Below are 27,146 nucleotides of genomic sequence, written 5' to 3'. Positions count from 1 at the left end.
CTGAGAGCGCCTCTCCCTCTAGCTATGCGCTGGGACTCACCTTGGATAACCCCCTGCCCCCTCTGGACTCACTGGCCTTCAACTTCTGCTCTTTGTCAGCTTTGTGCCGGGACTCAGCACCTCCTCCCTGGGGAGAGGTTGTTTAACCTTGGTGGTTCACAAAGCCCTGTGCTTCCCGGTGCAGACTGTCTGCATGGGAGGTGGGGAGGTCACAGCCTGGCTGGAGAGAGCAGGTTCTGGAGATGCTACCCCATCCCAGCGCATACAGGCAGGCAGGGGATGTAGCCTTGACATCGCTCCCAGCGCACTGGCCAGAAGAGCGAAACTGTACAGAGAGTTGACGGGTATAGACTGACAGCGGATTGCTTCCCCCTTTGCTCCCAGCAGTAGATCAGTTGTGCCTCTGAGAGTCACCAGCTGCCTTACTCTGGCCAGGCTGTGAGATTCCAGCCTTGTACAAAGTCACAGCACACGGACTTTGCTGCTTGCCTCTTCTTGGGTCGTTTTGAGATCTGTATTTTATAGACCAGATGCCATGGCTGCCACTGCACAGCAGCTTCCATGTGGTTTTACAGCTGGAAATATTCTTTATCGTGCTGCAATGGAAAATCCCATCTGTAATTCCTTGGGAATAGTTCTATTGCCTAGTCAGGAGGATACTCCTCAGTCCCAGCCCACCTCCCTTCCTGTTTCAGGTTGACGGGACAAAGACCCCTTTACCGGCCCAGCTGGGACCTGTGGCCAACATCACCAGGGTGAAAAACATGGTGACTCTGAAAGCAGGCGCCAACGTGGAGATCCAGTTTAACGGCCGCCATGCCTTGTTTGTCCGTGTGGGCCCGGAGTATCGGGAGCAGCTGTGCGGGATGTGTGGGAACTTCAATGGGGATCGCAGGGATGATAAAGTCCTGCCCAGTGGGGAGAGAGCTTCGAACGACGCAGAGTTTGGGAATGCCTGGACCTCTGACATCAGCCCACCAAGGTGTGTTTGTTATCTATGGAGCTTCCCTGCTTTGTTGGTGACTGCCTGTTTCCATGGCCACATCCGTTCTTCTCCCTACACCTTGTTGTTCTAGATTATCGCCTCTTTCTCTGTTCAGTATATTGTCATGGCAGCATCTCCCCTTCCATTCCCATATGGCAACCATAGATCACATGCCTTTGTCAATAAATTATTGATCTCTGTTTGTTTATACTCTACTCATTGTTCTTTATTCAGGGACAAAATATCTTTAACTGACAAAGGTTTAAAGCGTCCCTATTAAGCTGAGATGGTTAAATGTTACCCTGGAAAAGGTCCAGAGAAGGGCAATGAAAAGGATTAGGGCTCTTTCCATATGAGGGGAGATTAAAAACAGGGATTGTTCCACTTAGAAAAGAGACGGCTAAAGGAGAATATGAAAATCATGAATGGTTTGGAGAAAATGAATAGGGACCTTCACATAACACAAGAAATAGGGCTCACCTGATGAAATTAATGTGTGTCAGGTTTTGAAGAAAAAAAAAAAGGAGGTACATTTTCACACAACACGCAGGGTTTGTTGTGAAGGCCAGAAGTATAACTGGATTGAAAAGTGAATTAGATAAGTTCCTGGAGGATAAGTCAGCAAGTTAAAGAAGTATGGATTGGAAGAATGGACTATAAGGTGGATAGAAATAATCTACATCTTCATTAATGATCTGATGTTGGGATAGATTTCACCTCAGCAAAGTTTTGGATGATGAAAAAAAAAAAGTGTGGTAGATATGGGAGGGGGGGAGGGGGTCCAAATTAACCTAGACAAATTGGAGGATTGGGCCAAAAAAAATAAATGAGAGATTCAACCCACTTAGGAAGGAAGAATCCCAGGCATTGCTACAGGCTGAAAGCTGGATATGAGTCAGCAGTGTGCCCTTGTTGCCAGAGAGGCTAAAGGCATATGGGCTTGGGCATATTTAGTCTGCAGAAGAGAAGAGTGAGGGGGGATTTGATAGCTGCTTTCAACTACCTGAAGGGTGGTTCCAAAGAGGATGGAGCTCGGCTGTTCTCAGTGGTGGCAGATGACAGAACAAGGAGCAATGGTCTCAGTTGCAGTACGGGAGGTCTAGGCTGGATATTAGGAAACACTATTTCCCTAGGAGGGTGGTGAAGCACTGGAATGGGTTACCTGGGGAGGTGGTGGAATCTCCTTCCTTAGAGGTTTTTAAGGCCCGGCTTGACAGCTTCCCTGGCTGGGATGATTTAGTTGAGGTCAGTCCTGTTTTGAGCAGGGGGTTGGGCTAGATACCTCCTGAGGTCTCTTCCAACCCTAATCTTCTATGATTCTCTGATAAATCCATCCATGGCTAATAACCAAGATGGTCAGGGATGCAACCCCATGCTCTGGGTGTCCCTAAACCTCCAACTGTCAGATGCTGGTACTGGACAACAGGGGATCACTCGATAATTGCCCTGTTCTGTTCACTCCCTCAGAAGCTTCTGGCACCAGCCCCTGTCAGAAAGGATCCTTGGCGAGATGGACCATTGGTCTGACTCAGTCTGGCCGTTCTACAGGACGATATTTGGTGCTCCGGATTATAAGTGCATATCTCACCTCACCATCCCTGTCTGCTCCCTGCTTGTGTCAGGCACAGGATTCCTCTACAAAACTTCAGCATTCGTTCCTATTCCCATGTCTCGGCTGTTTATGATGGTGAAGCAAAGGAAAGGTCTCTTGTTCTGCACGATTCCCCCTCACTGCAAGAGGACTTCCAGTGTCCCCTGCACGATATCCCAGGCTCCCACCAGCTCCCCCTGCAGGGGAATTGCCCTTTGTGGCAAGAGCCCAATTCAGAAATGAGCCCTGTCAGCTGGTTGAAAAGAGCAGGCCTGTGGATCAGGAACAGCTTGTATTAGGGAAACTCCCATAATGACCCAGTTCTCCTTTTCCTTCCCCCCGGAACCGAATCTTCCCTTCACATCACAGGTGGGAGCCATGGAGAGAGGAACTGATGCAGTGAGACAAGGGCCCTTGTCAGGAATTGGCCTCTGGGCATGTCCTGACTCTTTAGCCAAATGCCTCTTGCTAAACTGCCGTGTAACTGTTATTGACGTGACATTTCCAGGTGTAAGAATGACACCGGCTTCACTGAGCCCTGTCCAGAGTCGTACGAGGTTGATCAGGCGTGTGGGATCCTAATGAACCGCACCGGACCGTTTGCTGAGTGTCACTGGCACGAGAGCCCAGCCCCTTACTACGAGGCCTGTGCCTACGACCTCTGCCAGTACGGACGGGGCAATCGCATGCTGTGTGCAGCCGTCGAATCCTACGATGAGATGTGCGCTATTCACGGTGTAAAGACCGGTCACTGGGGAGAAGCGACTGGATGTGGTAAGCGATAAGGGGCTCTGCTTGTATTCAGCATTAGTTATACTCTTCCGAACATCCTGCAACACACAAGATCCAGAATGAGCTACTTACTCTATCCATGCAATGCAGAGTCCCCCACTGCCTCTGCCTGAGGTTATGGGGCTGCTCATTTGAATGCCAGGATGGAGTCTGTCTTCACATCCCAGCCTCTGCCTGAGGTTATGGGGCTGCAGGAGCCCAAACCACACAACACGGAGCAGCACAAAGAGAAGCTCCACGCGGCCCATGTGCAACACAGATTTACTAATCCCACAATTCCGCAGATAAGGGCACGGGGAAAAGACCTTCCCAGTCCCAAATCAGAGTTTTTATATGGGGTGAGCTAAAGAATGGCCCTGGGAGCCAGTGGCCTGGGTTAGCAGCCATTAATCTGGGGCTGTAGGGGTAGCTGTTATGCCTGGGGAAGGCAGAGGCCGTGGGGGACTTGCTGCAAGTGAACGGGAGACGTGGTGCGCACTGCCCCAGCACTGGTCTCTGCGTCGCAGTGCTATAGAAGGGAGAGGCTCCGGCCCAGCAGAAGGCACAGGGCATAGCAGCAGAGCTGGCCTGCTCCTTCCCTGCTGTCTGGGAGACATTCACCCCGATGCGATGGACCAGCCCAAGGCCTACACCCAACTTGTGTCCCACCGACACCTTCAAAATAGGATTTAAGTCAGCGGTGCCCAAACTTTTCCTCTTGCGGCCCCCTGTGTCTGCGCTCCCGCAGCTCGGGGGCGGAGTCGTGGCCAGGCCAGAGGGGCAGGGGCCAGGAGCTGGTGACCAAGCCACAGCCAAGAGCAGAGCCATGGCTGCAGCTGCGGTTGGCGGCTCGGGCCGAGGCCCCGGCAGAGCTGGTGGCAGAGCGTGCTGGTGGCACTCCCTCCCCGCTCCTCTGTGGGGGCTGGCCAGTGCCCCCCCAATGTTGCTCCACACCCCCCTCGCAGGGCGCACGCTGCAGCTTGGGGGCTACTGATTGAGGTGCTTGGGCTGACCCCCGCACAGGGGCCAGTTTCACCCGGAGAGGACGGGGGCAAGGTGTTGGCTGCCTCCCCCTTAAAGCATCAGCATTCTGTGTCTCCTACGCCAATGACTCCGCCTTCGTAGTCAGAAGGTGGACATGCAAGCCCAGCAGCCACCTGAGCGCCATCTCGTGTTCCTGTGTTACAGACGCGTTCTGCATCGAGAAGGCGGTTGCCAATATAGGATTGGAAGTTACCAAACCTTGTGCACTAGGGATTAACCCTAGCAAATGGGACAAGAGTCTTCTGGGCCTTCTGCATTGTCCTCTGGTGACTCTTTTTCCTCTATCCTAGATACCACCTGCCCAGCCAGTAATTATTATGACTTCTGTGGCCCTGCCTGCCCTGCCTCTTGTGCCAACCTTAGTGCACCCCTGCTCTGCACCAAGCCCTGCGTGGCGGGATGCTTCTGTCGGGAAGGGTATGTTCTGGATGCTGGACGCTGTGTGCCCGTGAGCCGGTGCGGCTGCACGTTGAATGGTCAGTATCACCAGCTGGGAGAGGAGGTGATCCTGACAGACACCTGCCGCAGGAAATGCAGCTGCCGGCAGCCTGCCCAGCCCATGCAGTGCCAGGATCATGCCTGTGGGGCTCTGGAGATATGTAAAGTTGTGGATGGCACCCGAGGCTGTTACCCTGTGACGTTCGGCACCTTCTGGGTGTTCGGCCACTCCCACTACACCACGTTTGATGGAGTCATGTTTGATTATCAAGGAGCCTGCAAATACACCCTGAGCAAGTACTGTGGCCCCCCGGGGAGCCTCCCCGACTTCACCATCAAAGTGGAGAATGAGCACAAAGGATCCATCGCGGTGTCCTGGACGCGCCTGGTGGAGCTCGATGTCTATGGGGAGCGTATTGCTATAGCGGCGGGACAGTACGGCCAGGTGCAGGTAAGAGCATTTCATAGCTCAGCACAGAAATGAGCAGGTGAGAAAGCAAAAGCCCTGGACAGTCTTGTGGGGGGAGAAGCCCCGCGCACTGTCCCCTTAGCTGTGTTTTGGGGGGAATGCAGGATGCTGAGGCGAGTCCTACCTCCCACTGTGATGTTGAGATGCTGGCCAGGTGAAGTGGGGTTAGAGTCCCAAAGCCGTTAGTGGGGCAGCAACTTTGATCAAAGCCAGATGGGGCTGCGGGGTGAACCCTGCGTCCACGCTGCCATGAACATCGTGCCTCATTGCCACGGTGGAGACAGGCAGGCAGTTCATTGCCAGCTTGAAAGGTAAAGGCCCAGTGAGGCATCGATTCTCACCGACCCCCAGGTGTGCAGGGACCCAGACACAGCTGTGATGTGACACAAGTGTGGGCAGTGACTAAGGAGGCCTAGAGATGTAAACCTTGCACTGCCTTCACCAGGGACTCTAAACCGACCCCTCGGGGACCTGGGGCGGCTGCCTAAGGAGAACCAGAGCTTCCCTGTGAGCTGCAAGCAGCTTTGTGCTTTTCCAGGTAAATCCCCGGCCTACAGCTAGAGAAATTCTGAAGGTCTGAATGCCGAGCTCAGCAGCCAAACCCAGTGTCCCAGTCACACGTAGATCCAGGGGCTCAGACCACAGCCCAGCTGCGAGCCAGAAATGCACAGTGGGGTTTGGCATGACAGTGAATGGCCCATGTCTCGCTTCCCCCTAGGTGAACGGATCCCTGGCCAATCTGCCTCTGGTCCTTGCATCAGGCAAACTCTACGCCTATTTCAGCGGCTCGTCTGCTGTGCTCCAGACCGACTTTGGCCTCTCTGTGTCCTACGACTGGTCCCACTCTGTGTCAGTTTCTGTTTCTGAGATCTACTCTGGGTCACTGTGTGGACTCGGTGGGAATTTCAATGGGAACCAGAGCGATGATTTCCAGACCCCAAACGGTTCTGTGGTTCCTGATGCCGTCACCTTTGGCAACAGCTGGAAGGATGCTGATTCCCCTTTTCACTGCACGGCCGTTGGGCTCCCAGCCCAATGTAACGAAATGGAACTAGCCCAGTACAGGTCTCAGAGCTACTGCGGGCCCATCGCAGACACTGCTGGGCCTTTTAAAGAGTGTAACCGGCCGGCTGATGCTCAGGTTCACGTCGAGAGCTGCGTGCGGGATGTGTGCGCGACTCGGGGCAGCCGCGAGACCCTGTGTCAAGTGCTTCGCAGTTATGCCCAGCGGTGCCAAAGTCGTGGCATTGCCATTGAACCGTGGAGACAGAGGGCTGGATGCGGTAAGTAGATGATTGCAAATACTAGGAGAATCTTTGTTAGCTGTCCCCTCCGCCCCCCCATCTTTCTCCTTTATGTACCCACTCAAGCACTGGGCTGGGCCTTAGCGGTCTGGCCACTCTCTGTTCTTATCTTTCCTCCATTTTTATTCCTGCCTAAGGAGATTCCCTGCAGTGTTTCTCCCGTATTTCTAACACTCCTCTCTTTCTTTCAGAGTTAACCTGCCCCCCCACCAGCCACTACGCGCTCTGCGGACCTTCCTGCCCAGCCTCTTGTGCCCACCCAGCTGTGCCCTCCCGCTGCCGGACTGCGTGTGCAGAAGGGTGCCAGTGTGACCCTGGCTTTGTGCTGAGTGGCACTGACTGTGTGCCTCGGGGGCAGTGCGGCTGCACCCACAATGGCAGATACCACCTGGCAGGGGAAAGCTTCTGGGAAGGAGAAAATTGCCAGCGATTGTGCAGATGTGACGGCTCCTCCCACTCTGTCCAGTGCTCCCGCTCTGCCTGTGCCCCTGGGGAATTCTGTGGCACTCGAAAGGGGGCTTATGGGTGCCACAAGCGAACCAACGGCATCTGCTGGGCTTCTGGGCTGCCGCATTACACGACGTTTGATGGGAAGCGATACGATTTCCAGGGCACCTGCAAATATGTCTTTGCTGAACTGTGTGGGGCATCACAGTCCTTACCCTTCTTCAGAGTGGAAGTGAAGAACGGAAACCTGCCCCATGTTCCTATGGCTGTGACCTCGGAGGTGTTTGTCCTTGTGAACAGGACTGAGATTCATCTGCAGAGAGGGCAGCACGGGACAGTCAAGGTAATTCCATGGGGCTGGCGCTCTCCGGGAAAGCACTGTGTCACCATCTGTGGAGATTTAACCAGCACCATCACTCAGAACTTCCTGAAACTGTCACAATTCATGCCAGGTCTACACTAGCGAGCTTGCCGTGACAGCAGTACCAATGCAGCAGCTCTGTGCCGACAGGAGAGCGTCTCTCCCATCGAAATAATTAAACTACCCGCAACCAGCAGCAGTAGCTGTGTCGGCATGAGAAGCTCTCCCACCGACACAGCGCTGGCCTCACCAGCCCTTATGTCAGTGTAACTAATGTCATTCTGGGGGGGAGTTTTTTTCACACCCCCGAGTCAGACAAGTTTTTCCGACATAAGTGGTTGTGTACACATAGCCTCAGGCTGAGATATTCCATACCTATCTCTGCCGGAGGGTGAACTGCTGGTGAAAAAGTTTAGCTATTTATTCAAACAAGAAAAATGAACCTCCCCTCCCCGCCCAAGAATTTTCCTTTTACAAAGTTATTTCAGAGCTGATTTGAGCATGTCTAGTGCCAAAGCAGCTGGGGAGAGAAGAGTGAAACCGACCTGGGCACTAGTCACCATTGAGAATTGTCTCTGAGAATACTGATGAAATTAGCTCTTTAGCTGTCTGAAATCGCACCTCACCCACATTCAGTACCTGCGGGATGATTTTTGCTCTGTGTATCAATGCCCCAAACGAAGGAAAGCTGTGCTGTGCATGGATCTTAGCTGTATAGCATTCAGAGGAGTGCAGGCTAAACCACTGCACACTTGCCAAGGTGCAAACGACAGTGCTGCCTGCTAGGGTGCACATGGACTGGACTGTGCCAGGTCTTCTTCAAGCAGCCTGGGAAAGCAGGACTCGGGGGGGCAATGAAAGAGGCCAGTGCTCAGTTTGACTCACTGCACATCTGGTGTAGGAATGACTTTCAGGGACCCCCTCTGGCACACAAAGGTCAGTACGCTGTGGGAGAGGATGGCCACATGTGGATACTGTATCTAAGGAGGTTCGCAAATTGAATGATGAGACGTAGTGATGAAAGGCTGTATGACAGGCATATGCCCGGGGGAGTGCAGTTTGGCTTGCGCGTACACCCTGAAGCTTAGCACTTCCTGGGGATTGGGCCTGCTTTGAGCAGGGGGTTGGACTAGATACCTCCTGAGGTCCCTTCCAACCCTGAGATTCTGTGAATCTGTGACAGGTCAGTGCCTGACTGTGCATCCTTCCCCACCCTCACTGGTTTTATGCAATAGAAATTAAAGAGGGAGGGGGAAAGACGTCTTCATTATTCGTCTTGCTTTGGGTCTAGGCGCCCCGGTCATGTTGTGCTCGGTGCTATGCAAACACAAACAAAAAGACGTCCAAGCTTAATTCTCTTCTCCTACCTACACCCTCCCGGCCCACACGCCCCGGGGTTGTTTCTTACAGCAAATTGTCCTACGCAGCTGCAGGGAGAAGATGGGTTTAATAGCTCTCTGCTGGTCAGATTACAGCGGGATTTCCCCTAAACTCCTCACCCACCCCAACCTCTGCATGCCACTGCCCTGTGGTTTTACAATGTGTGAGGGATCCATCCCCTGCATTAATCTCTTTGGTGCTGTTTTCCCCCGCTCAGATTGCTGGCGTGACTGTGACCCTCCCGGTGAATGTGAAAACACTAGGAGTTGCCATTTATCAGCATGGGCTGTATACGGTGCTGCAGACTCCCTTTGGGCTGAGTGTGAGCTACGACCTGGCCCACAGCCTGTTTCTCAGCCTCCCCCCCGAGTACCGAGGCCAGACCTGTGGGCTGTGCGGGAACTTCAATGGGGCGGCCGAGGATGATTTTGTGACGCGTAACGGCTCCCAGGGGAAGGACGCCTTCCACTTCGCTGCAGGCTGGAAGTCGGAGGATGTCCCTGGCTGTGACGACGGCTGCTCTGATTCCTGCCCTGGGTGTGAAGAGGAGGAAAGTCTGGTGCAGTCCAAGTCCCGGTGCTGGGTGATCCAGGCTCCCAACGGGCCGTTCGCCTCTTGCCACTCCCAGATTGACCCAGGCCCCTATCTGTCTGATTGCGTCTTTGCCCTGTGTGTGTCAGGAGGGGAGAGCAGTGCCCTGTGCGAGTCCATTCAGACATACGCAGCCGCCTGCCAGAGAGCGAATGTCTCCATCTCACCTTGGAGGAACGAGTCTTTCTGTGGTAAGCAGAGACCAAATTTGTGTTTTGCTTTTTAAATTGAAAGTGTCTCATCTGCGACTTGAGATGTTGCCACAAACAATGGCTGATGATGCCACCTGTCAGGAGCCGTTGGCTCCTAAGAACATACAGCTCAAGTGCTTGTTCCTCAAAGATCTGCTCACAGTAGTGAATGCCCAGCTGTCGCCAGCTTCACATCAGTCGCCAAATCCCGGCTTAGCTTGAGCATCCGTTAACAGAATGACCAAACTTAGGTCAGTTTCACTCACCTGCTGCCTGAGAAAAATGGCACCAAAGCTATTTGCCAGGGGAGGAGGAGAGGCAGGAGCTCCCCTCGCCAAGGAGACCTGAGTTGAGGAAGAGACCCCCCCCCCGCGAGGGCCCAGCTGGGAGATCAGGGCATCGGGAGTTCAATGGCCAGGCACTGCGCTGCCCTCTGCCCTTTACCGCCCCCTGTGCCCGCTCTGGGGGCAGCTCGTGGCATTCCTGCCATGTGGGTACCGCACAGGAAAGGGTGGGGAGCTGGTGGTGTTCAAAGCAGGGGGGTTGGGAGCCAGGATTCCTGGGTTCTATCCCAGCTCAGAGAGGAGAGTGGGGGGTCTAGTGGTTCAGCAAGGGGGAGGGGTAGCTCAGTGGTTTGAGCATTGGCCTGCTAATCCCAGGGTTGTGAGTTCAATCCTTGAGGGGGCCACTTAGGGATCTGGGGCAAAATCAGTACTTGGTCCTGCTAGTGAAGGCAGGGAGCTGGACTCAATGACCCTTCAGGGCCCCTTCCAGTTCTATGAGATGGGTCAATCTCCATGGTATTTTTTATGATTAAGGAGGGAGCGAGAGCATGCTCTCTTTCTCCTGCCCAGCATTCTGCAAGGGAGGCTTCACATTTATCAGATGCCAATGTCAGCAGTTGCTACAAAAAGCTGGAGCCCACAGACAGCACCCTGGTAGGAACCCCAGCCCCCTTTCCAGCAGGTGGGGGACGGTTTCCTACTAGGGTGCTGCCCCGGCACCTTGCAGTGGTGGGAGAACGGGATGCTTCTTTTGTACCTACAAACTGGTTTAGCCCCCTGGCTGGTAGGTGTCTGGCAAAGTTCCCTCCGCCCTGTCCTAGTGGCTTTGCTCACTGGTTTCTGCTCCCGGAAACATCCTGAACTGGGCAGGGCTGCCAAGGCCTCCTATGCCCTGGTGCTCCCCAGCTGGTGCCTTTTCATATCTTGTTCCGGAAACTCCAAGCGCCTCTCCCTGGGGTTAACACTGGATCTTTTCTCTTCCTGCTCCTCCCTCTTTGCCAGCCCCAGGATGCCCAGCAAACAGTCACTACGAGCTCTGCGAGCCGCCCTGCCGGGACTCCTGTGCACGCAGCATGATCCAGGCTGAGTGCAGCCGCCTGTGTGCCGAAGGCTGTTTCTGTAACGCCGGGTACCTGCGCAGCGGGGCCAGCTGCGTTCCAGAGCAGCAGTGCGGCTGCGTGCGCAACGGGCTGCACTACCCGGTGAGTTTCCTGGCGGGCGCTTTCCTGGCTCCGGGAGACCTTTTGGCAAAACAGTTTTTTCCATCAGAAAATGCAGTTTTCACCTTTTTTTTTTTTTTGGTCAAAATCAAAAGGTTTTGTCAGAACGTGTCAATTTCACCAAAACTGCATTGGTTACGTCCTTTGGCTCATTTCATTTTGACAGACATTAAACTATTTCTTTGAGCGTTTTCACATTTATAATATCGAGTGTGATATAAATATTGCAGTCAATATATGATGATGTTTTACATGAGCTAAACAAAAGGTTTTTACCTGAGTGAAACAGAACAATCTGACGTAACCGAAACAAACCGTTTTGATGGCTCCCAATCCATCTGTCTGGAATTTTCATTTTGCAGGAAACTTCAGCATTTAGTTCAGTTTGGAATGAAAACTAAGTTCCAAATGCTGGACTTTCCCGTGGAACGGAAATCCCGTTTTCCGACCAGCTCTGCTACTGAGCCCTGTGGGAGGTGTCAAATTGACAGGGAAAGCCACAGAAACCTGGATAAACTCTGTGCGAGGCCCCCATTCCTTCACTCACCTCTGTGGCTGGTTCAGTCCCATCACCAGATCTTTTAACCAGGGGATAGATCCTACGTCCGCATGGCCTAAGTTCACGCTTGTAGAGCAATGGGCCAGCCAAGTCCCATGCACCCCCTCGTGGTCTAGGGTCATGCTACAGGCAGCCTGCCTCAGTTTCCCCTCTTAGACTGTTCCAATAAAACTTCCCTTCAGGTTTTTGCTTGGTCAAAAATGGGGACTTAGGTTTATTAATGTAAAAGAACCACAAATAAAACTCAAAATCCCAAACCGAATCCACAGTGCAGGGTTCCTCCTCCTCCCCCAAGGCCTTCCTGCGTGGGGCCTTTGCCGCCTCTCCCCTGCTTGGTCAGGGTCTCTCCCAGGCTTCCCTGCTGGGACCAACTCCCCTGGTCTCAGGGTCTTCCTGGTAGGTGCCTTTCCTCACTCTCTGCAGACTCTCTCACAGCTCCTGAACCTCCCCCTTTCTAGGGAATTACCCGATTCACCCCTTGTGGGGCTCGTTCTGTCGCTAGGGCTGGGACCTAATCTCTGACCTACGATTTGGGGTATTTCCCTTCTTTCCACCCCATGCTTCCTTCGACAGTTACGCTCGGCTGAGTGGTTTCTGTCTGTCACCCCTGCAGGCTGGGGACCGGGTCTGGCTCTCTGGTTGCCAGGAAAGGTGCAGCTGTGACTCCTCTGCTACTTTCCGGTGCGTCCCCGCCAGCTGTAACCCCGGCCAGCAGTGTGCGGTGAAGGACGGGAGGCTGGGCTGCCAGAGCCAGCTGAGCACCTGCACGGTGACAGGGGACCCTCACTACTTCACCTTCGACGGGGCCGTGGCCCATTTCCAGGGCACGTGCGCCTACGAGATCTCACACACCTGCAACTCCTCCCTCGACTTCTCCTTCCGGGTGGTGGCCGAAAACAGGCACCGCAGGAATCGCCGGGTCTCTTTCGTCTCCCGGGTGGACGTCTGGCTCGAGAGAGGCGACCAGAACGCTCACGTTGTCCTAGCGGACAGCAGGGCTGCTGAGGTGACCATGGGGACGTTGGAAAGGAGCTCCAGCCCCAGAGAGCCCTCCCTGTCCGACCCCAGCATGGCCCCTGTTAGTGAATGCTGCCCCCGAACCCCCGCCGCCTCTTCCCCTGGGTGCCCTCGCCGCACCCCTTCCCCTACGACCCACCCCGCCCGCCTCTTGCCCCCCAGACCCCGCTCCTGCGCCGCCCTCCTCTTCCCCCCGAACCCCCTCGCTCGCTCCTCTCCGCCCCTCCCACCCAGCGCTCGGCCTTATGGCCAGTAAAAAGGGGGGGGGCATGGCCCCCTGACCCCCCCACGCCCGGTCTGTGGCGGTAAGACTTCCGGGCATGTCCCACGGCCCTTAGCGCTGCAATAAACTGAGCCGCTCCATGACTTCGTTCCCCGTGCACGGCGGGAGGGCGTCTGTCCTTCCTGGGCAGGCTGGGGGGTGTCGGGAAGCCCCGGGAGCGCCAGCGGCACTGAAGTGACACCCGTCGGCAGCCAGATTTCAGGGGGGCTGCGGTGAATTGTGCTCGCTCAGGGTTTGGCCTCTGCCCCCTCTCAGGCCAGGCAGCCAACATGGGGTAAAAGCCCGGCCGGCCTCGCGTGCAGGGTGTGAGACCAGGGCTCCGGACGTGCCTCGGAGCCGGCTCTGGAGCAGGGGCTGTTCGGCTGTGGGGTCCTGACCTGTGACGGGGCTCAGAGGCGCCCCCACAATATAAATCAATATCAGCGTTCGGGGCCTCAACCTAGAACCTGCTGAACATCTCTGCTCCCCAGCCCCCCTTCAGCTCAGCCCTGGGGGGCTGTTACAGGCCGGGGGCTCCATGATCGCAGCGGGCGAGGGTTTGGCCTCCTCCCCGGGCGGGCGGTGTCCCAGGCGGCGCTCACTGCCCTGCGTCCTCTGCCCTTTCAGGTTAACGGGGCGAGGGTGAGCCTGCCGCACGCCCTGGGCCCTCTGGGCAGCGTGTCCAGGAGCAGAAACCTGGTGACCGTCCAGACCCCAGCCCAGGTGGAGATCCAGTTCAACGGCCGCCACACGTTGTTCGTCCGCGTGGGCCCGGAGTACCGGGGGCAGCTGTGCGGGATGTGTGGGAACTTCAACGACATCCGCGGGGACGATAAAGTCCTGCCCAGCGGGGAGACAGCCCAGAGCGACGCGGAGTTCGGGAACGCCTGGAAGGCTGAGCCCAGCCCGGCCAGGTTTGTGGGATCCTGACGCACCAGCGGGATCCCTGGGGCTGTTCGGTAGCTGTTTACCAGAGAAATTAACCGAGGCTTTCGCGTTGGGAGAGGTCACTGTAGGAGTGGAAGCTGCTGGGCTGGGCTGGGAGGCAGAGCTCACAAATGAGGCTCTGGAAATTGGCAGTGACGAGACAGCTGCTTGGTGACTTGGTTGGGTCTCTGGCCTGTTCCTCGTGGGAGGGGCAGATGAATGGAGCGGAGTGAGGGGGGAGAGCTGGGTGAACAGATGAATGGAGCAGGTGGGGGTAGAGAGACAAGGTGACAAACTGTTATTCCATTACTTTTCAAAATGAATTATTTCCGGTTCACTTCACTGTAGGTTGAGGACAGGACCTGTGCACGTGTGTGTCTGTGTGTGCACGTCTGTGTGTGCGTCTCTGTGCACATCTGTGCGTGTGTGCATTCGCCTGTGTCTGTGTGCGCGTCTGCACACGCGTCTGTGTGTGCGCACATCTGTGTATATGCGTCCGTGTGTGTGTCTGTGCGTGTCTGTGTGTGCATTCGCCTGTGTCTGTGTGCGTGTCTGCACACGTGTCTGTGTGTGTCTGTGTGTGCATTCGCCTGTGTCTGTGTGCGCGTCTGCACACGCGTCTGTGTGTGCGCACATCTGTGTATATGCGTCTGTCTGTGCGTGTGTCTGTCTGTGTGTGCATTCGCCTGTGTCTGTGTGCGTCTGCACACGTGTCTGTGTGTGTCTGTGTGTGCATGCATGCTGTGACAGGCTCCTCTTTCCCTACCCCTACCTCTCACCCTTGTCCCTTCCCCTCACCGCTGGGCCTCATTTATTTGTGTGCATGAGAAATCACAAGCTGGAGGCCCTGGGAGAGGTGCTGGAGGCTGGCACAGTGCATGTTGCTGGGAGGCAGAGCTCAGGACAGGGATCAGAAGGTCCCCTGGTGGGAGTGCGGGGGGTGTCAGACACTCCCTAGGTGATACTAGAGAGAGCCACTCCCTTTGCCCTGCCCGGGTACCGCTAACTTCCCTTTGTTCCAGGTGTGTGGATGACACCGACTCCCCCGAGCCCTGCAGCGACCCCCTGGAGTTTGAAGAGCTCTGTGGGATCCTGACTAGCCAGTCGGGACCGTTTGCTGAGTGCCACTGGCACGTGGACCCTGCCCCGTTTTACTCCTCCTGCCTGTACGACATGTGCCACTACGGGGCGGCCAATGGGATGCTGTGCATGGCCATCGCCTCCTACGAAGAGCTGTGCAGCCTTCAGGGGATACGCGCTGGCACCTGGAGATCGTCTGTGCAGTGCCGTGAGCACCACTCGCACCTGCAGGCCCGGGGGCAGAGCACTGGGTTGGGGAATTGGGAGTGTGAGGTGCTGGCACTATTGAGATTGAGCCTGAAATCTTGGAAGAGCCATAAAGCCAATGACCTGATCCCCCGTAGTCATTAAAATGCTTTTGGGGACATCCGGTGTCCTAGCCACATCCCCATTTGGGTATTTACATTCTTCCTCCTCTGTTCTCAAAGAAGGATTCTCCTTCACTTCCTGCTGCAACTCACTGTGCAGTGTTTCTGTAGGCTGCGCCTCACCCCAGGGGTGGCTGCATTTCAGCACCGGGGGAACAATCCCTGTACGGTCTTTGCGTGGCTGCTAAAACAGCCGCTGGTCCCACTCCTGAACTGGCTGCATTTCGGCACCGGCTGAGCAGCGTTGCTCGGTGACTGCTAGCCTGCCGTTGGGGCCCACCCCAGAAGTGGCCGTGTTTCAGCCCCGATGAATCTGCGGCCTGCGCCCAGCCCAGCCCAGAGGCGGCTGTATGAGGTGTGAGGTGAGGGAACTGTGACTTGCAAAGTGCTTTGCGATGCACTGAACCGGCACGGCTCGAGAAATGGACAAGCTGCCCTTAGAAATGCAGGGGGTTGGGTAGATCAGAGAACAGCCGCAGGTATAATCAACAGGCCCCTCCTTGCCGCTACTAACCTCTGCTTCACTCTGCAGCTGTGCGTGACCCGTGTGTGGCTCTGGCCTGCGGGGAGGACGAGTGGTGCGGCGAGCAGGCAGGGAGATGGGGCTGTTACTGCTACGGAGCTGCTGAGCCCATCCAAGTGGCTGACTATGGTAAAGAGCAATTTCCGATCCCTTCCTCTCACTCCTGGTTTCCTTTGGCACCAAGGCCTGGAATTCTGTGGAGGCTTTCAGGGCAAACGGCCCCTGCCGGCCTCCGTCTGCCGCGAATGCCTTGGCGCCGTGACCGGGGGGCAGCAGATTTCCCAAGGTTACTTCTCTCCTCATCACACAGTGCGAGGGGCCGTGATTAGAGCCAGAGAGCAGGGGGCCAGGAGCTTGGCACAGGCTTGTGCCGGGGAAAGAGCTGGCAACAAAGACGACTCTGGGCTCTAATTCTGGCTCAGGCACCGGCTCCCCATGTGTCCCCTAAATGTCCTGACGGAAAACTGGGTAACAGGCTAGGCTGCTCGGGGGAGGGGAGGCGACGGGCCCTGCAGACTCAGACTGGGAGCCAGCTGTCTCCCACCCCAAGCCCCCGTCATCTGCCCGCTCCCTCTCTGCCTCCAAGGCGGCTGGCTCCCGCCCCTGGCCCTTAGGGGTCTGGCTGCAGTGCCCAGCCCGTGCGGGGCCTCTCAGCCGACAGCGGGCGAGTGCCCACAGCTCTCGTTGAAGGAAGGGTTACCAGGGTCTCCTTCCGTCCCATGGGCTTGCAGCTCCACCGCGCGGGTGGTCTCGGCCTGGCACGCCAGGAACAAGGGCACAGCCCCACGCCAGGAGCGGCCCCGTGCGACGGACTCTGTCCTCTACCAGCTCTCACTTCCCTTGCAGACTATCAGCTGGCCTGCAGTGGCGGTAACAGCTCAGTGTCCCTGTCCCGCTGTCTGCTCTTCACCGACGGCTTCCCCGCAGAGGCCTTGCACCTGGCCGACCCCAGCTGCACCGGCAGCCTCGTCAGGGGCAGACTCGTCTTCTACTTCGACAGCACGCGGCAGAGCTGCGGGACCACGGTGACGGTGAGGAGGAGGCTGCACCTGGCGATTGGTCGCAGCCAACGTGGCCATATCCATGCCCAACACACCCCTCCCAGCGCACGGCCACGTGCCCGCCCACCCCTCCCAGCACACGGCCACGCGGCCACCCGCCCACGCCTCCCAGCGCACGGCCACGCGCCACCCCCTCCCAGCGCCGCGGCCACGCCACCCGCCCCTCCCAGCGCACGGCCACGCGCCACCCGCCCCTCCCAGCGCACGGCCACGCGCCGCCGCCCGCCCACCCCTCCCAGCGCACGGCCACCCGCCCACCCGCCCACCCTCCCAACGCACGGCCACGTGCCCGCCCACCCTCCCAGCGCGGCCACGTGCCCGCCCGCCCACCCTCCCAGCGCACGGCCACGTGCCCGCCCACCCTCCCAACGCACGGCCACGTGCCCGCCCACCCCTCCCAGCGCACGGCCACGCGGCCGCCCGCCCACCCCTCCCAGCGCACGGCCACGCGGCCACCCGCCCACCCCTCCCAGCGCACGGCCACGCGGCCACCCGCCCCTCCCAGCGCACGGCCACGCGGCCACCCGCCCCTCCCAGCGCACGGCCACGCGGCCGCCCGCCCACCCCTCCCAGCGCACGGCCATGTGCGCACCCGCCCACCCCTCCCAGCGCACGGCCACGCGGCCTCCCACGCACCCCTCCCAGCGCACAACCACTTGCTCACCTGCGTGCCCCTCCCAGCGCATGGCCATGCGCTCATCCGCGTGCCCCTACCAGGGAACAGCCACGCACGCGCACATCCACGCACCGCTCCCAGCGCACGGCCACGTGCACACTCGCGCACCCCGACCAGCACCCAGCCTTGTGCACGTGCACCATCATAGGACAAATATACACCCACATGCTCCTACCAAAACATGGCCACATGAATATGCACCAGGACACAGCCATGTGCACAAACACGTGGCCACATACCCCAGCACACACGTACCAGCACACGGCTCCATGCACACCCCCTGCCAACACACTGCCCCCCTTGCGCGGTGCCACACAAACCCGAATCCAAGAGAAGAGTGAGGGGGGATTTGATAGCTGCTTTCAACTACCTGAAAGGGGATTCCAAAGAGGATGGATCTAGACTGTTCTCAGTGGTAGCAGATGACAGAACAAGGAGCAATGGTCTCAAGTTGCAGAGGGGGAGGTTTAGGTTGGACATTAGGAAAAACTTTTTCACTAGCAGGATGGTGAAGCACTGGAATGGGTTCCCTAGGGAGGTGGTGGAATCTCCTTCCTTAGAGGTTTTTAAGGTCAGGCTTGATAAAGCCCCGGCTGGGATAATTTAGTTGGGTTTGGTCCTGCTTTGAGCAGGGGGTTGGATGAGATACCTCCTGAGGTCCCTTCCAACCCTGAGATTCTAGGATTCCCCATCCCCGCCCCCCCCACCCCACTGGAGTGAGTCATCCCTACACCCTGCCCCACACCTGAACCAAGCCACATCTACATGGTGTCACACGAGTGCCTCCCCGAAGACGCACAGCTCCATAGGATCACACAGCCAAGCACGAGTCAACACGCTGCCCCCCCTGCTCCGGCACGAACCCCCCCCCCCCCCGCAGGCCAGGCGGGGCTGAGAGAGAAGGGCGGGGAGGAGGGGGGCTCTGCCCCGGCCGTGATGTGGATCCTGGGCAGGGAGAGACTCGGCTCCCACCAATGCTGCTGCTTCTGTGCCCCCCACAGGTCAACGCCACCCACGCCACTTACTCCAACCGGGTGCAGGGCCGGGTGGGCACCACCTATGGAGGGGTCATCAGCCGGGACAGGCTCCTCTTCTTGCACTTCTCCTGCGCCCAGCCACTGAGCTTCAACCTGTCCGTCCCACTGGCCATCCAGCCCATACAGGAGTGAGTAGGGCCCCGCCTCGGCGCCTGCTGCTGCTGCTGCTGCCGCTCATTGCTGGAGCCCTCTGCCTTGGGGACCCCAAAGCTCCCAGAGCGCCTGGCCCTCAGCGCCCCAACTCCCTGCCCGCAGGGCTGCTTCCACCGCGCTGCTCACAGGAATCCCTGCACAGCACCACGTCCTGCGACCCCTGGGTCCTGCCCCCCCGCGCTGTGCTGGTTCCTGCGACCCCTGGGTCCTGCCCCCCCGCGCTGCGCTGGTTCCTGCGACCCCTGGGTCCTGCCCCCCCCACGCTGTGCTGGTTCCTGCGACCCCGGGGTCCTGCCCCCCCCACGCTGCGCTGGTTCCTGCGACCCCTGGGTCCTGCCCCCCCCACGCTGTGCTGGTTCCTGCGACCCCTGGGTCCTGCCCCCCCCTTATGCTGCGCTGGTTCCTGCGACCCCTGGGTCCTGCCCCCCCTTGTGCTGCGCTGGTTCCTGCGACCCCTGGGTCCCGCCCCCCCGCGCTGGGCTGGTTCCTGCGACCCCTGGGTCCTGCCCCCCCGCGCTGCACTGGTTCCTGCGACCCCTGGGTCCTGCCCCCCCTTGCGCTGCGCTGGTTCCTGCGACCCCTGGGTCCTGCCCCCCCGCGCTGCGCTGGTTCCTGCGACCCCTGGGTCCTGCCCCCCCTTGCGCTGCGCTAGTTCCTGTGACCTCAGGGTCCTGCCCCCCCCCTTGCACTGCGCTGGTTCCTGCGACCCCTGGGTCCTGCCCCCCCGCGCGCTGCGCTGGTTCCTGCGACCCCTGGGTCCGGCCCCCCCTTGTGCTGCACTGGTTCCTGCGACCTCAGGGTCCTGCCCCCGCTTGCGCTGCGCTGGTTCCTGCGACCCCTGGGTCCTGCCCCCCCTTGCGCTGCGCTGGTTCCTGCGACCCCTGGGTCCTGCCCCCCCTTGCGCTGCACTGGTTCCTGCGACCCCTGGGTCCTGCCCCCCCGCGCTGCGCTGGGTCCTGCGACCCCTGGGTCCTGCCCCCCCGTGCGCGGCACTGGTTCCTGCGACCCCTGGGTCCTGCCCCCCCGCGCTGCGCTGGTTCCTGCGACCCCTGGGTCCTGCCCCCTTGTGCCTGTTCCTGCGACCCCCTGGGTCCCGCCCCCCTTGTGCTGTGCTGGCTCCTGTGACCCTGGGGGTCCCGCCCCCCCTTGAGCTACACTGGTTCCTGTGACCCCTGGGTCCCGCACTCTTGTGCCAGTTCCTGCAACCCCCTGGGTCCCGCCCCCCTTGCATCACACTGGTTCCATGACCCGCCTTGTGCTGCACCGGTTCCCAGGACCCCTGAATCCACCTGCCTCGCACGGCACCGTCCCTGTGACCCCCGGCGCCTGCCTCGCACGGCGCCGTCCCTGTGACCCCGGGCGCCTGCCTCGCACGGCGCCGTCCCTGTGACCCCGGGCGCCTGCCTCGCACGGCGCCGTCCCTGTGACCCCGGGCGCCTGCCTCGCACGGCGCCGTCCCTGTGACTCTTGGTCCCACGTCCCCTTGAACCAGTCTGGCTCACACATGCCCCCTTGTTCCCACGTCCCCTTGCTCCACACTGGTCCCTGTGACCTCTGGTTCCCACCTCCCCTAGCACCCAGCTGATTCCCACGTCCCCTTGAACCAGGCTGGTTCCTGTGACCCCTTGTTCCCCTGCCCCTCTGCACCATGCTGGCTCCTGCCCCCCGCTCCTTGCAGCTCCTGGCACTTCATCAGTTCCCACAACTCCTTAAAGTCGCCTTTCCCACTGGTGCCCCAATGCCCCCCCCACCCCGCCGCAGACACGTGACTTTTCGCTCCCATCGAGTGTGGTGTTGTGTCTCCTCTGTTCTCCCCTCCTTCCACAGTGTCGTTAACACAACCCTCCCCTCCGGCCAGGGGAGCTACCTGACCACCATGGTCCTGTACCAAGACCCCCGCTACAGCAAACCCTTCACCCAGAGCCCCGTCCCGCTCACTGTCAACCACCGAGCCTACGTGGGCATCCGGGTCTCGGGGCTGGACCCCAGCCACTTCGTGCTGACCCTGTCATCGTGCTGGGCCACCGCGGAGCGAGACCCCTCCTCCAGCGTCCGATGGGATCTCATCACCAGCCAGTGAGCAGCGGGCGAGTCCGCTCCACAGCAGCTAGCGGGGGGCGGGAGGGGGACAGACCAGGGGGCTTGGCAACAGGACTCCTGGGTTCTGTCCCTGGCTCGGGGGGGAGTGGGGCATGGTGGGTTGGAGGGGGGGAGCTGGGAGTCTGGACTCCTGGGTTCTGTCCCTGGCTGTGGGTGGGGGGTGTGGCAAGGTGGGTTGGAGGGGGGGCGCTCGGAGTCTCGACTCCTGGGTTCTGTCCCTGGCTGTGGGTGGGGAGTGGAGCATGGTGGGTTAGAGGGGAGCTGGGAGTCTGGACTACTGGGTTCTGTCCCTGGCTGTGGGTGGGGAGTGGGGCATGGTGGCTTAGAGGGGGGGAGCTGGGAGTCTGGACTCCTGGGTTCTGACCGTGGCTGTGGGTGGGGAGTGGGGCATGGGGGATTCGAGGGGGGGAGCTGGGAGGCTGGACTCCGGGGTTCTGTCCCTGGCTGTGGGTGGGAGTGGGGCATGGTGGGTTGGGGGAGCTGGGAGTCTGGACTCCTGGGTTCTGTCCCTGGCTCGGGAGTGGGGCATGGTGGGCTTAGAGGGGAGGAGCTGGGAGTCTGGACTCCTGGGTTCTGTCCCTGGCTGTGGGTGGGGAGTGGAGCATGGTGGGTTGGGGGGGAGCTGGGAGTCTGGACTCCTGGGTTCTGTCCCTGGCTGTGGGTGGGGAGTGGGGCATGGTGGTTTTGAGGGGGGGAGCTGGGAGGCTGGACTCCTGGGTTCTGTCCCTGGCTCGGGGAGTGGGGCATGGTGGGTTGGAGGGGGAGCTGGGCGTCTGGCCTCTGGGTTCTGTCCCTGGCTGTGGGTGGGGAGTGGGGCATGGTGGGTTGGGGGGGGAGCTGGGAGTCTGGACTCCTGGGTTCTGTCCCTGGCTCTGGGTGGGGAGTGGGGCATGGTGGGTTAGAGGGGGGAGGGGAGTCCGGACTCCTGGGTTCTAACACTGTGCTGGACAGGGAGGCATCTGCAGTAGCCGGGTAGAGCTGGCTAAGTCTCTAACCTGCTGCCTGCCGTCTGGCTGCCCCCCCGTGCCCTGTCCCTCCCCCAGGTGCCCCAGCCTGCGAGACGGCACGGTGACCATCGAGGAGGACGGCGTCTCCACCATCAGCCGCTTCTCCTTCAACGTCTTCCGGTTCCTCCCAGACTTGGAGCTGGTGTATCTGCACTGCCGCGTCCGGCTCTGCAGCGCCCAAGCGGCCACGTGCACCGTGGTGAGTGAGCCCGTGGGCAGATGAGCCCCACCTGGCCAGAGCCGGGGCAGTGGGACCCTCCCGCTCCACACCAGGGATAGGATCTGCTCTGAGACTCCTTGGGAAGCCTCCCCAGTGGTGCTCAGGGGCTGACCGGCAGCAGCCTCCCTTCCTGCTGGCTGGACACAGGGCAGCCCTGGGTGCTCTCAGCCAGGCCCACATGCAGCACCGAGGGATGGACCCAGATCAGGCCCTGTCCAGCCGTGGGGCTGAGTGTGACAGTGGAAACCCCCTCGGTGTAGGCGGGAGCAGCTCCTGCCAGGTCCTCCTTGTCTGGTAGGATGGGGCCTGCAGTGCATCCCCGTGCCCCGTGAGCCATCCCTGTGCAGCACTAGCATGCTGCTGTGCCTCAGCTGTGCCACCCCAGGGCTGGCTGCATCTCGGTGCCAGGCAAGCTGTCCCCGTGCAGCTGGGACCCAGCTGCCCCACCCCAGAGGTGGCTGCATTTCAGTGTCCCCAGCAGCGTTGCCATGTGGCTGTGACCGAGCTGCCCCTCCCCAGAGGTGGCTGCATTCCCACATAAACAGGCTGCAATGTGCTTTGCAGTGTCTCTGAGCCACTGGGCGGAGCCTCTTGCTACCCCCGTGCTGAGAGACTCCAGATTGCCCCCTAGTGCTGAGCGCTGACCCGGCTCTGTCCTCCCCCCGCAGGACTGCGCCAGGCCGGGCTCTGCTGTGCGGGGCAGGGAGCCTCCGTCGGGGGTCGTGTCCGCTGGCCCTTTCCTGAAGTACGACGACGCTGCCGACCAAGGTGACTTGCAGCTGGCGCTGGCGCTGCCCGACGCCATCTGGGTGGGACGCTCAGGGTCTCCCTGGGGCTGGTAGCACCCAGCTCAGTGGGCAGGGCCAGCCGCTCGGTGCGTTTACCTGCAGTCCCAGGAAGCACCAGTAGAGGGCAGGGGACACACGCTTTGGGCATCGCTGTGCCAGGAGCCCCCCTCTGTCCATGTGTCGGACCAGGCTGGTCTCTGCTCCGGAGAGACCCACTGCTGGCCCCACAGAGCCTCGCTGAATGGCACCGGCCGAGCTGGGGGGACCCCAGACATGGAATGATGGGAGTGATCAGTCTGGGACTGAGGGGCACCGGCGGAGCTGTGGGGGGGAGGGGGGCAGTCTGGGGCTGGGCTAGCAGGGGCTGCAGGTCGGGAGTGAGGGGCATCAGCCAAGTTGTTATGGGGAACCCCAGGGCTGGGCTAGCAGGGGCTGCGGGTCGGGAGTGAGGGGCACCGGCCGAGCTGGGTCTCGTTACCTCCCTCCCCTCGGGCCGAGCGCCTTATGGGCCTGGCTTTTTCCCCTCTCTCTGATCCCCACCTCCGGCCCTTGCTGGGACCCCAGCCCCGGGGGGGACTCTGCCCCTCCCAGCGCCCCCACCTGGTGAGGTGAAATGACATCTCTGCCTCTCTCTTTGCAGGGCTGCAGCTGGCCAGCGGGAGCCCTGGCTCACCCACCTGCTCCCCGCTGCTCCTGCTGCTCAGCACCTCCTGCCTGCTCCTTGCCGGAGCCCCCTGAGCCTGGGCCAGGCCTGGGCAGGGGCTTCCTCGGGGATCCCGCCCCCCACCTGCTGCAGAACAGGCTGCTGGGCACAAGGCCGCAGCCAGCGCTGGGAGGGGGGTGGGGTGGCCAGGGAGGCAATCTGGGACGGGGGCTGAGCTGGGGGGCTGGAGCCTGGGATTGTGGATTCCCCCTCTGCAGCTCCCCTGCCCCCCAGCCCCCTCACGGGGACACAGCGAGGCCACACCCCCTAGGGGGCGGGGCATAAACTCCTAGCAGGTGAAGGGGGAGCCTGGGAGAACCAAGGGAATCCCAGGGCCCCCAACCCGCCCGCTCCTGCTACGGCACCAGGCAAATAAAGTGAGTGCGGAGAATCCCTGGGCTGTGACTGAAGCCTGGCGTCGCCACAACAGGGCAGGGGGCTGGCAGGGGGGGCTGGGAGCCAGGACTCCTGGGTTCGATTTCCAGCTCTGGGAGGGGAGGGGGTCTGACGATCAGAGCCCCCCCTCACTAGGACCCAGGATTCCTGGGTTCTGATCCCAGCTCTGGCTGTGACCTTGGTCACGTCCTTTCCCCTCCTGCCTCACTGCCCCTCTGTAAAACGAGGGTGATGAAACTGACCCATCTTGGGGGGGCTTGGGGGGCTCTGCTGCTGCTGAATTAATCCCAGCCTGTGACTGGCCGTGGGCCCCCTCGCCTGCCAGTCACGCACCAGCACCCTCGTGAGCAGGGGTGGCCGGGGGCTCCACGACCGACCGTCCCTACACTGTGTGCCCCGGCCCCAGCGCTTAGCCACCAGGCGCTACAACAAACCTGCCTCCCAGCAGCCCTACAATAACAAACCCCTCCCCCAGCAACAACAAACCCGCCTCCCAGCAGCCCTACAATAACAAACCCCTCCCCCAGCAACAACAAACCCGCCTCCCAGCAGCCCTACAATAACAGACCCCTCCCCCAGCAACAACAAACCCGCCTCCCAGCAGCCCTACAGACCCCTCCCCCAGCAATAAACCCTACAATAACAAACCCGCATGCACAGCCCTCCACTGACCAACAGGTGCAGCCTCACCACGTGTGCCTGGCCCTACAATAACAAGCCGGTGCCCATACCCCCATGCACCCAAATGACCCTACAACACACTGGGTGTGGGGCTGCATCAACAGTCCATGTGTTCAGGAGCCCCCAGCCCCAGGAACACGGCAGCAGGCCTGGCCCCCTGCTCGAGCTGGGCAATACACCAGGGTGGGGGATGGGGGTGTCATTCGGCCCAAGGCCTGTGTGCGTGAGCTGGGCCCGCAGCCCAGCCCAGAGTTCAGGCCTGGGACAGAGCTTGTGCTGGGGCGTTGAGCAAGAGCTGGGAGGGGGGGCCCTGAATCAGGACCAGCGAACTCCCCCCCCGCCAGTGGCTGTGGGAGCCAAGGAGGGTGGGGGTAGCCAGGTTGTTTGTTCCCTGGGGCGGGGGGGTTGACTTTCTGGTGCAGCCCCTGGAGCCAGGATCTGGTGGCACCTGCACCTCTGCAAAGGGCTTGGTGCCCAGACCCCAAGACAGCCTGTGGGCCCCGCCCACCAGAGGATCGTGGCCTTGCCCGGCCCTGCACTGAGCAGAGCCCTGGCCAAGCTCCCAGCTCCTCCCCACGGATCCGGCTCCACCTTCCCCGCCCCCACACAGCAACCTGGCCAGCTGGAACCTATGGGAGAGTGCTGGGAAAGCACAGCTGTGCTGGTGCTCCACACTCCCGACCCGCACCACCTCCCCCCCAACAGCTCTATCAGTGCCCCACAAATCCTGCTATCCCAGCCATGGGCTTTCCCCCCTACCCACACGGTGCCCTGCCCATGGCCCACTTCTGAGCATGGTAGGAGCTGAATACATTGTATAGATGCTAATTCAAGTCAGCAAGGAGGGGGAATCACTCACCCACTAGACCAGAGAGGGAAACTGAGGCACAAAGGGGCTAAGATTTGCCCAATATGGCATTGAGTCATGGTGGGAAGAATCCTAGAATCTCAGGGTTGGAAGGGACCTCAGGAGGTATCTAGTCCAACCCCCTGCTCAAAGCAGGACAGATTTTTGCCCCAGATCTCTAAGTAGCCCCCTCAAGGATTGAACTCACAACCCTGGGTTTAGCAGGCCTATGCTCAAACCACTGAGCTATCCCTCCCCCCCTCCAAGCCACTAACCCCCCCGAGCCAGGCTAGAACCCAGGAATCCTGGCTCCCAACCCCCCTGCTTTGAACACCACCAGCTCCCCACCCTTTCCTGTGCGGTACCCACATGGCAGGAATGCCACGAGCTGCCCCCAGAGCGGGCACGGGGGGGGGGGGTAAAGGGCAGAGGGCAGCGCAGTGCCTGGCCATTGAACTCCGGGTGCCCTGCTCCCAGCCCTGAATGGCGGCACTCCAGGCTCAGGGCTGGGCTGGGCCCCTCCCCTCTGCATGGGGGTGGGGAGAACCATGTCCTGTTCTCAGAGCTGCCAGCACAGCGTCCCCCCAGCGCGACCCAGAGACAGCGGGAGTCACGGGACCCCAAAGTACTGGGGGAACTGAGGCATGAGACGGGAGGGTTCTGACCCAGGTCACCCAGAACTGAAAGGGCAGAACCCAGGAGTCCTGACTCCCAGCCCCTCCCCCAACCACTAGACCCCACTCCCCTCAAGGTGTCACCCCCCCTCTAGACACCGAACTGGCTGCCATGTCCTGTCGCCGGGGGGTGGCTGGGGCTCAGAGAGCAGAGCCCAAGGAGGGGGTGAGCTCCTCCGACAGGATCTGCCCCAGCTCTGCCCTCGGGGGGGGGGGATGAGGGGGAGCCGCTCCCCAGGAACCAGCCCTGTCACTGTTAACACGGGACCCACTCCGCAGGGAGCCGGGCAGAGACCCACTGAGCCACGGGCCCTGTCCCGGAGCCGGAGCAGCGCCGGCTCCCCTTAGAGGGGACAGGCCCCGTGCCCCACCCCCGCCCTGGCCTGTTCTCCTTGGGGCTGGCGGCTCTGTGTGGGGCAGGCGGGGCCGGGGGCAGGGAGGGGCCCCACATTGTTGCCAGGTTTTATCATCGGCTCCCAGAATTTCCTGTGGAGGCAGAACAAAGGCTGGGCCGGAGCCTCCCCTCCCCCACCCCAGCCTGGCTTTCAATGGAGCCTTGTGCGGCCGCCAGCGCTGGACAATGGGCCTCTGTGCGCGGCTGGGCCCGGGGAGCCCCATGGGGCCGGGGTCAGCGGAAAGCAGCCTGTGCCCGGGATGGGGACAGGGCAGCAGCCGTGAGCGCCTGGATTCCCCACTGCCCCCTTCCCCCCACCCCCCTGCAGGGCCCCTGCCCCCTTTCCCGAAGCCAGCCCCTGCAGGGCCCCTGCCTGCCCCCCAGCCCAGCCCCTGCAGGGCCCTGCCCCTTTCCCCCAGCCCAGCCCCTGCAGGGCCCCTGCCCCCTTTCCCCAGCCCAGCCCCTGCAGGGCCCCTGCCTGCCTCCCCCAGCCCAGCCCCCCAGATGCTGATCTCCGCAGACAAGTTTTGCAGATCGGATGCGGATACGCGTTTTCATATCCGCGCAGGGCTCTACCGATCCGCAGCCCCCTGCTAG

General features: G+C 60.3%; 1 protein-coding gene across 1 annotated transcript in view; it reads left to right on the top strand.

Annotated features, from left to right (window-relative positions):
* LOC120390539 (IgGFc-binding protein-like) overlaps positions 1-23,602 on the top strand; it is a 41,752-nt gene extending 18,150 nt beyond the window's left edge. Inside the window, exons 6-17 of the mRNA XM_039513267.1 lie at positions 9,008-9,572; positions 10,859-11,058; positions 12,249-12,713; positions 13,542-13,828; positions 14,864-15,129; positions 15,822-15,941; positions 16,659-16,843; positions 18,551-18,714; positions 20,567-20,815; positions 21,883-22,045; positions 22,735-22,834; positions 23,495-23,602. Coding sequence (XP_039369201.1) covers positions 9,008-9,572; positions 10,859-11,058; positions 12,249-12,713; positions 13,542-13,828; positions 14,864-15,129; positions 15,822-15,941; positions 16,659-16,843; positions 18,551-18,714; positions 20,567-20,815; positions 21,883-22,045; positions 22,735-22,834; positions 23,495-23,592 — 2,862 coding nt within the window. The 3' untranslated portion in view covers positions 23,593-23,602. The remainder of the gene's footprint in view (positions 1-9,007; positions 9,573-10,858; positions 11,059-12,248; positions 12,714-13,541; positions 13,829-14,863; positions 15,130-15,821; positions 15,942-16,658; positions 16,844-18,550; positions 18,715-20,566; positions 20,816-21,882; positions 22,046-22,734; positions 22,835-23,494) is intronic.
* The last annotated feature ends 3,544 nt before the right edge of the window (positions 23,603-27,146 follow it).

Source organism: Mauremys reevesii, linkage group 24 (genome assembly GCF_016161935.1).
Source record: "Mauremys reevesii isolate NIE-2019 linkage group 24, ASM1616193v1, whole genome shotgun sequence".
Classification (NCBI taxonomy): Eukaryota; Metazoa; Chordata; order Testudines; family Geoemydidae; genus Mauremys; species Mauremys reevesii.
The sequence above is the reverse complement of the archived record's forward strand: the minus strand, read 5'-3'. Positions and strand labels throughout refer to the sequence as shown.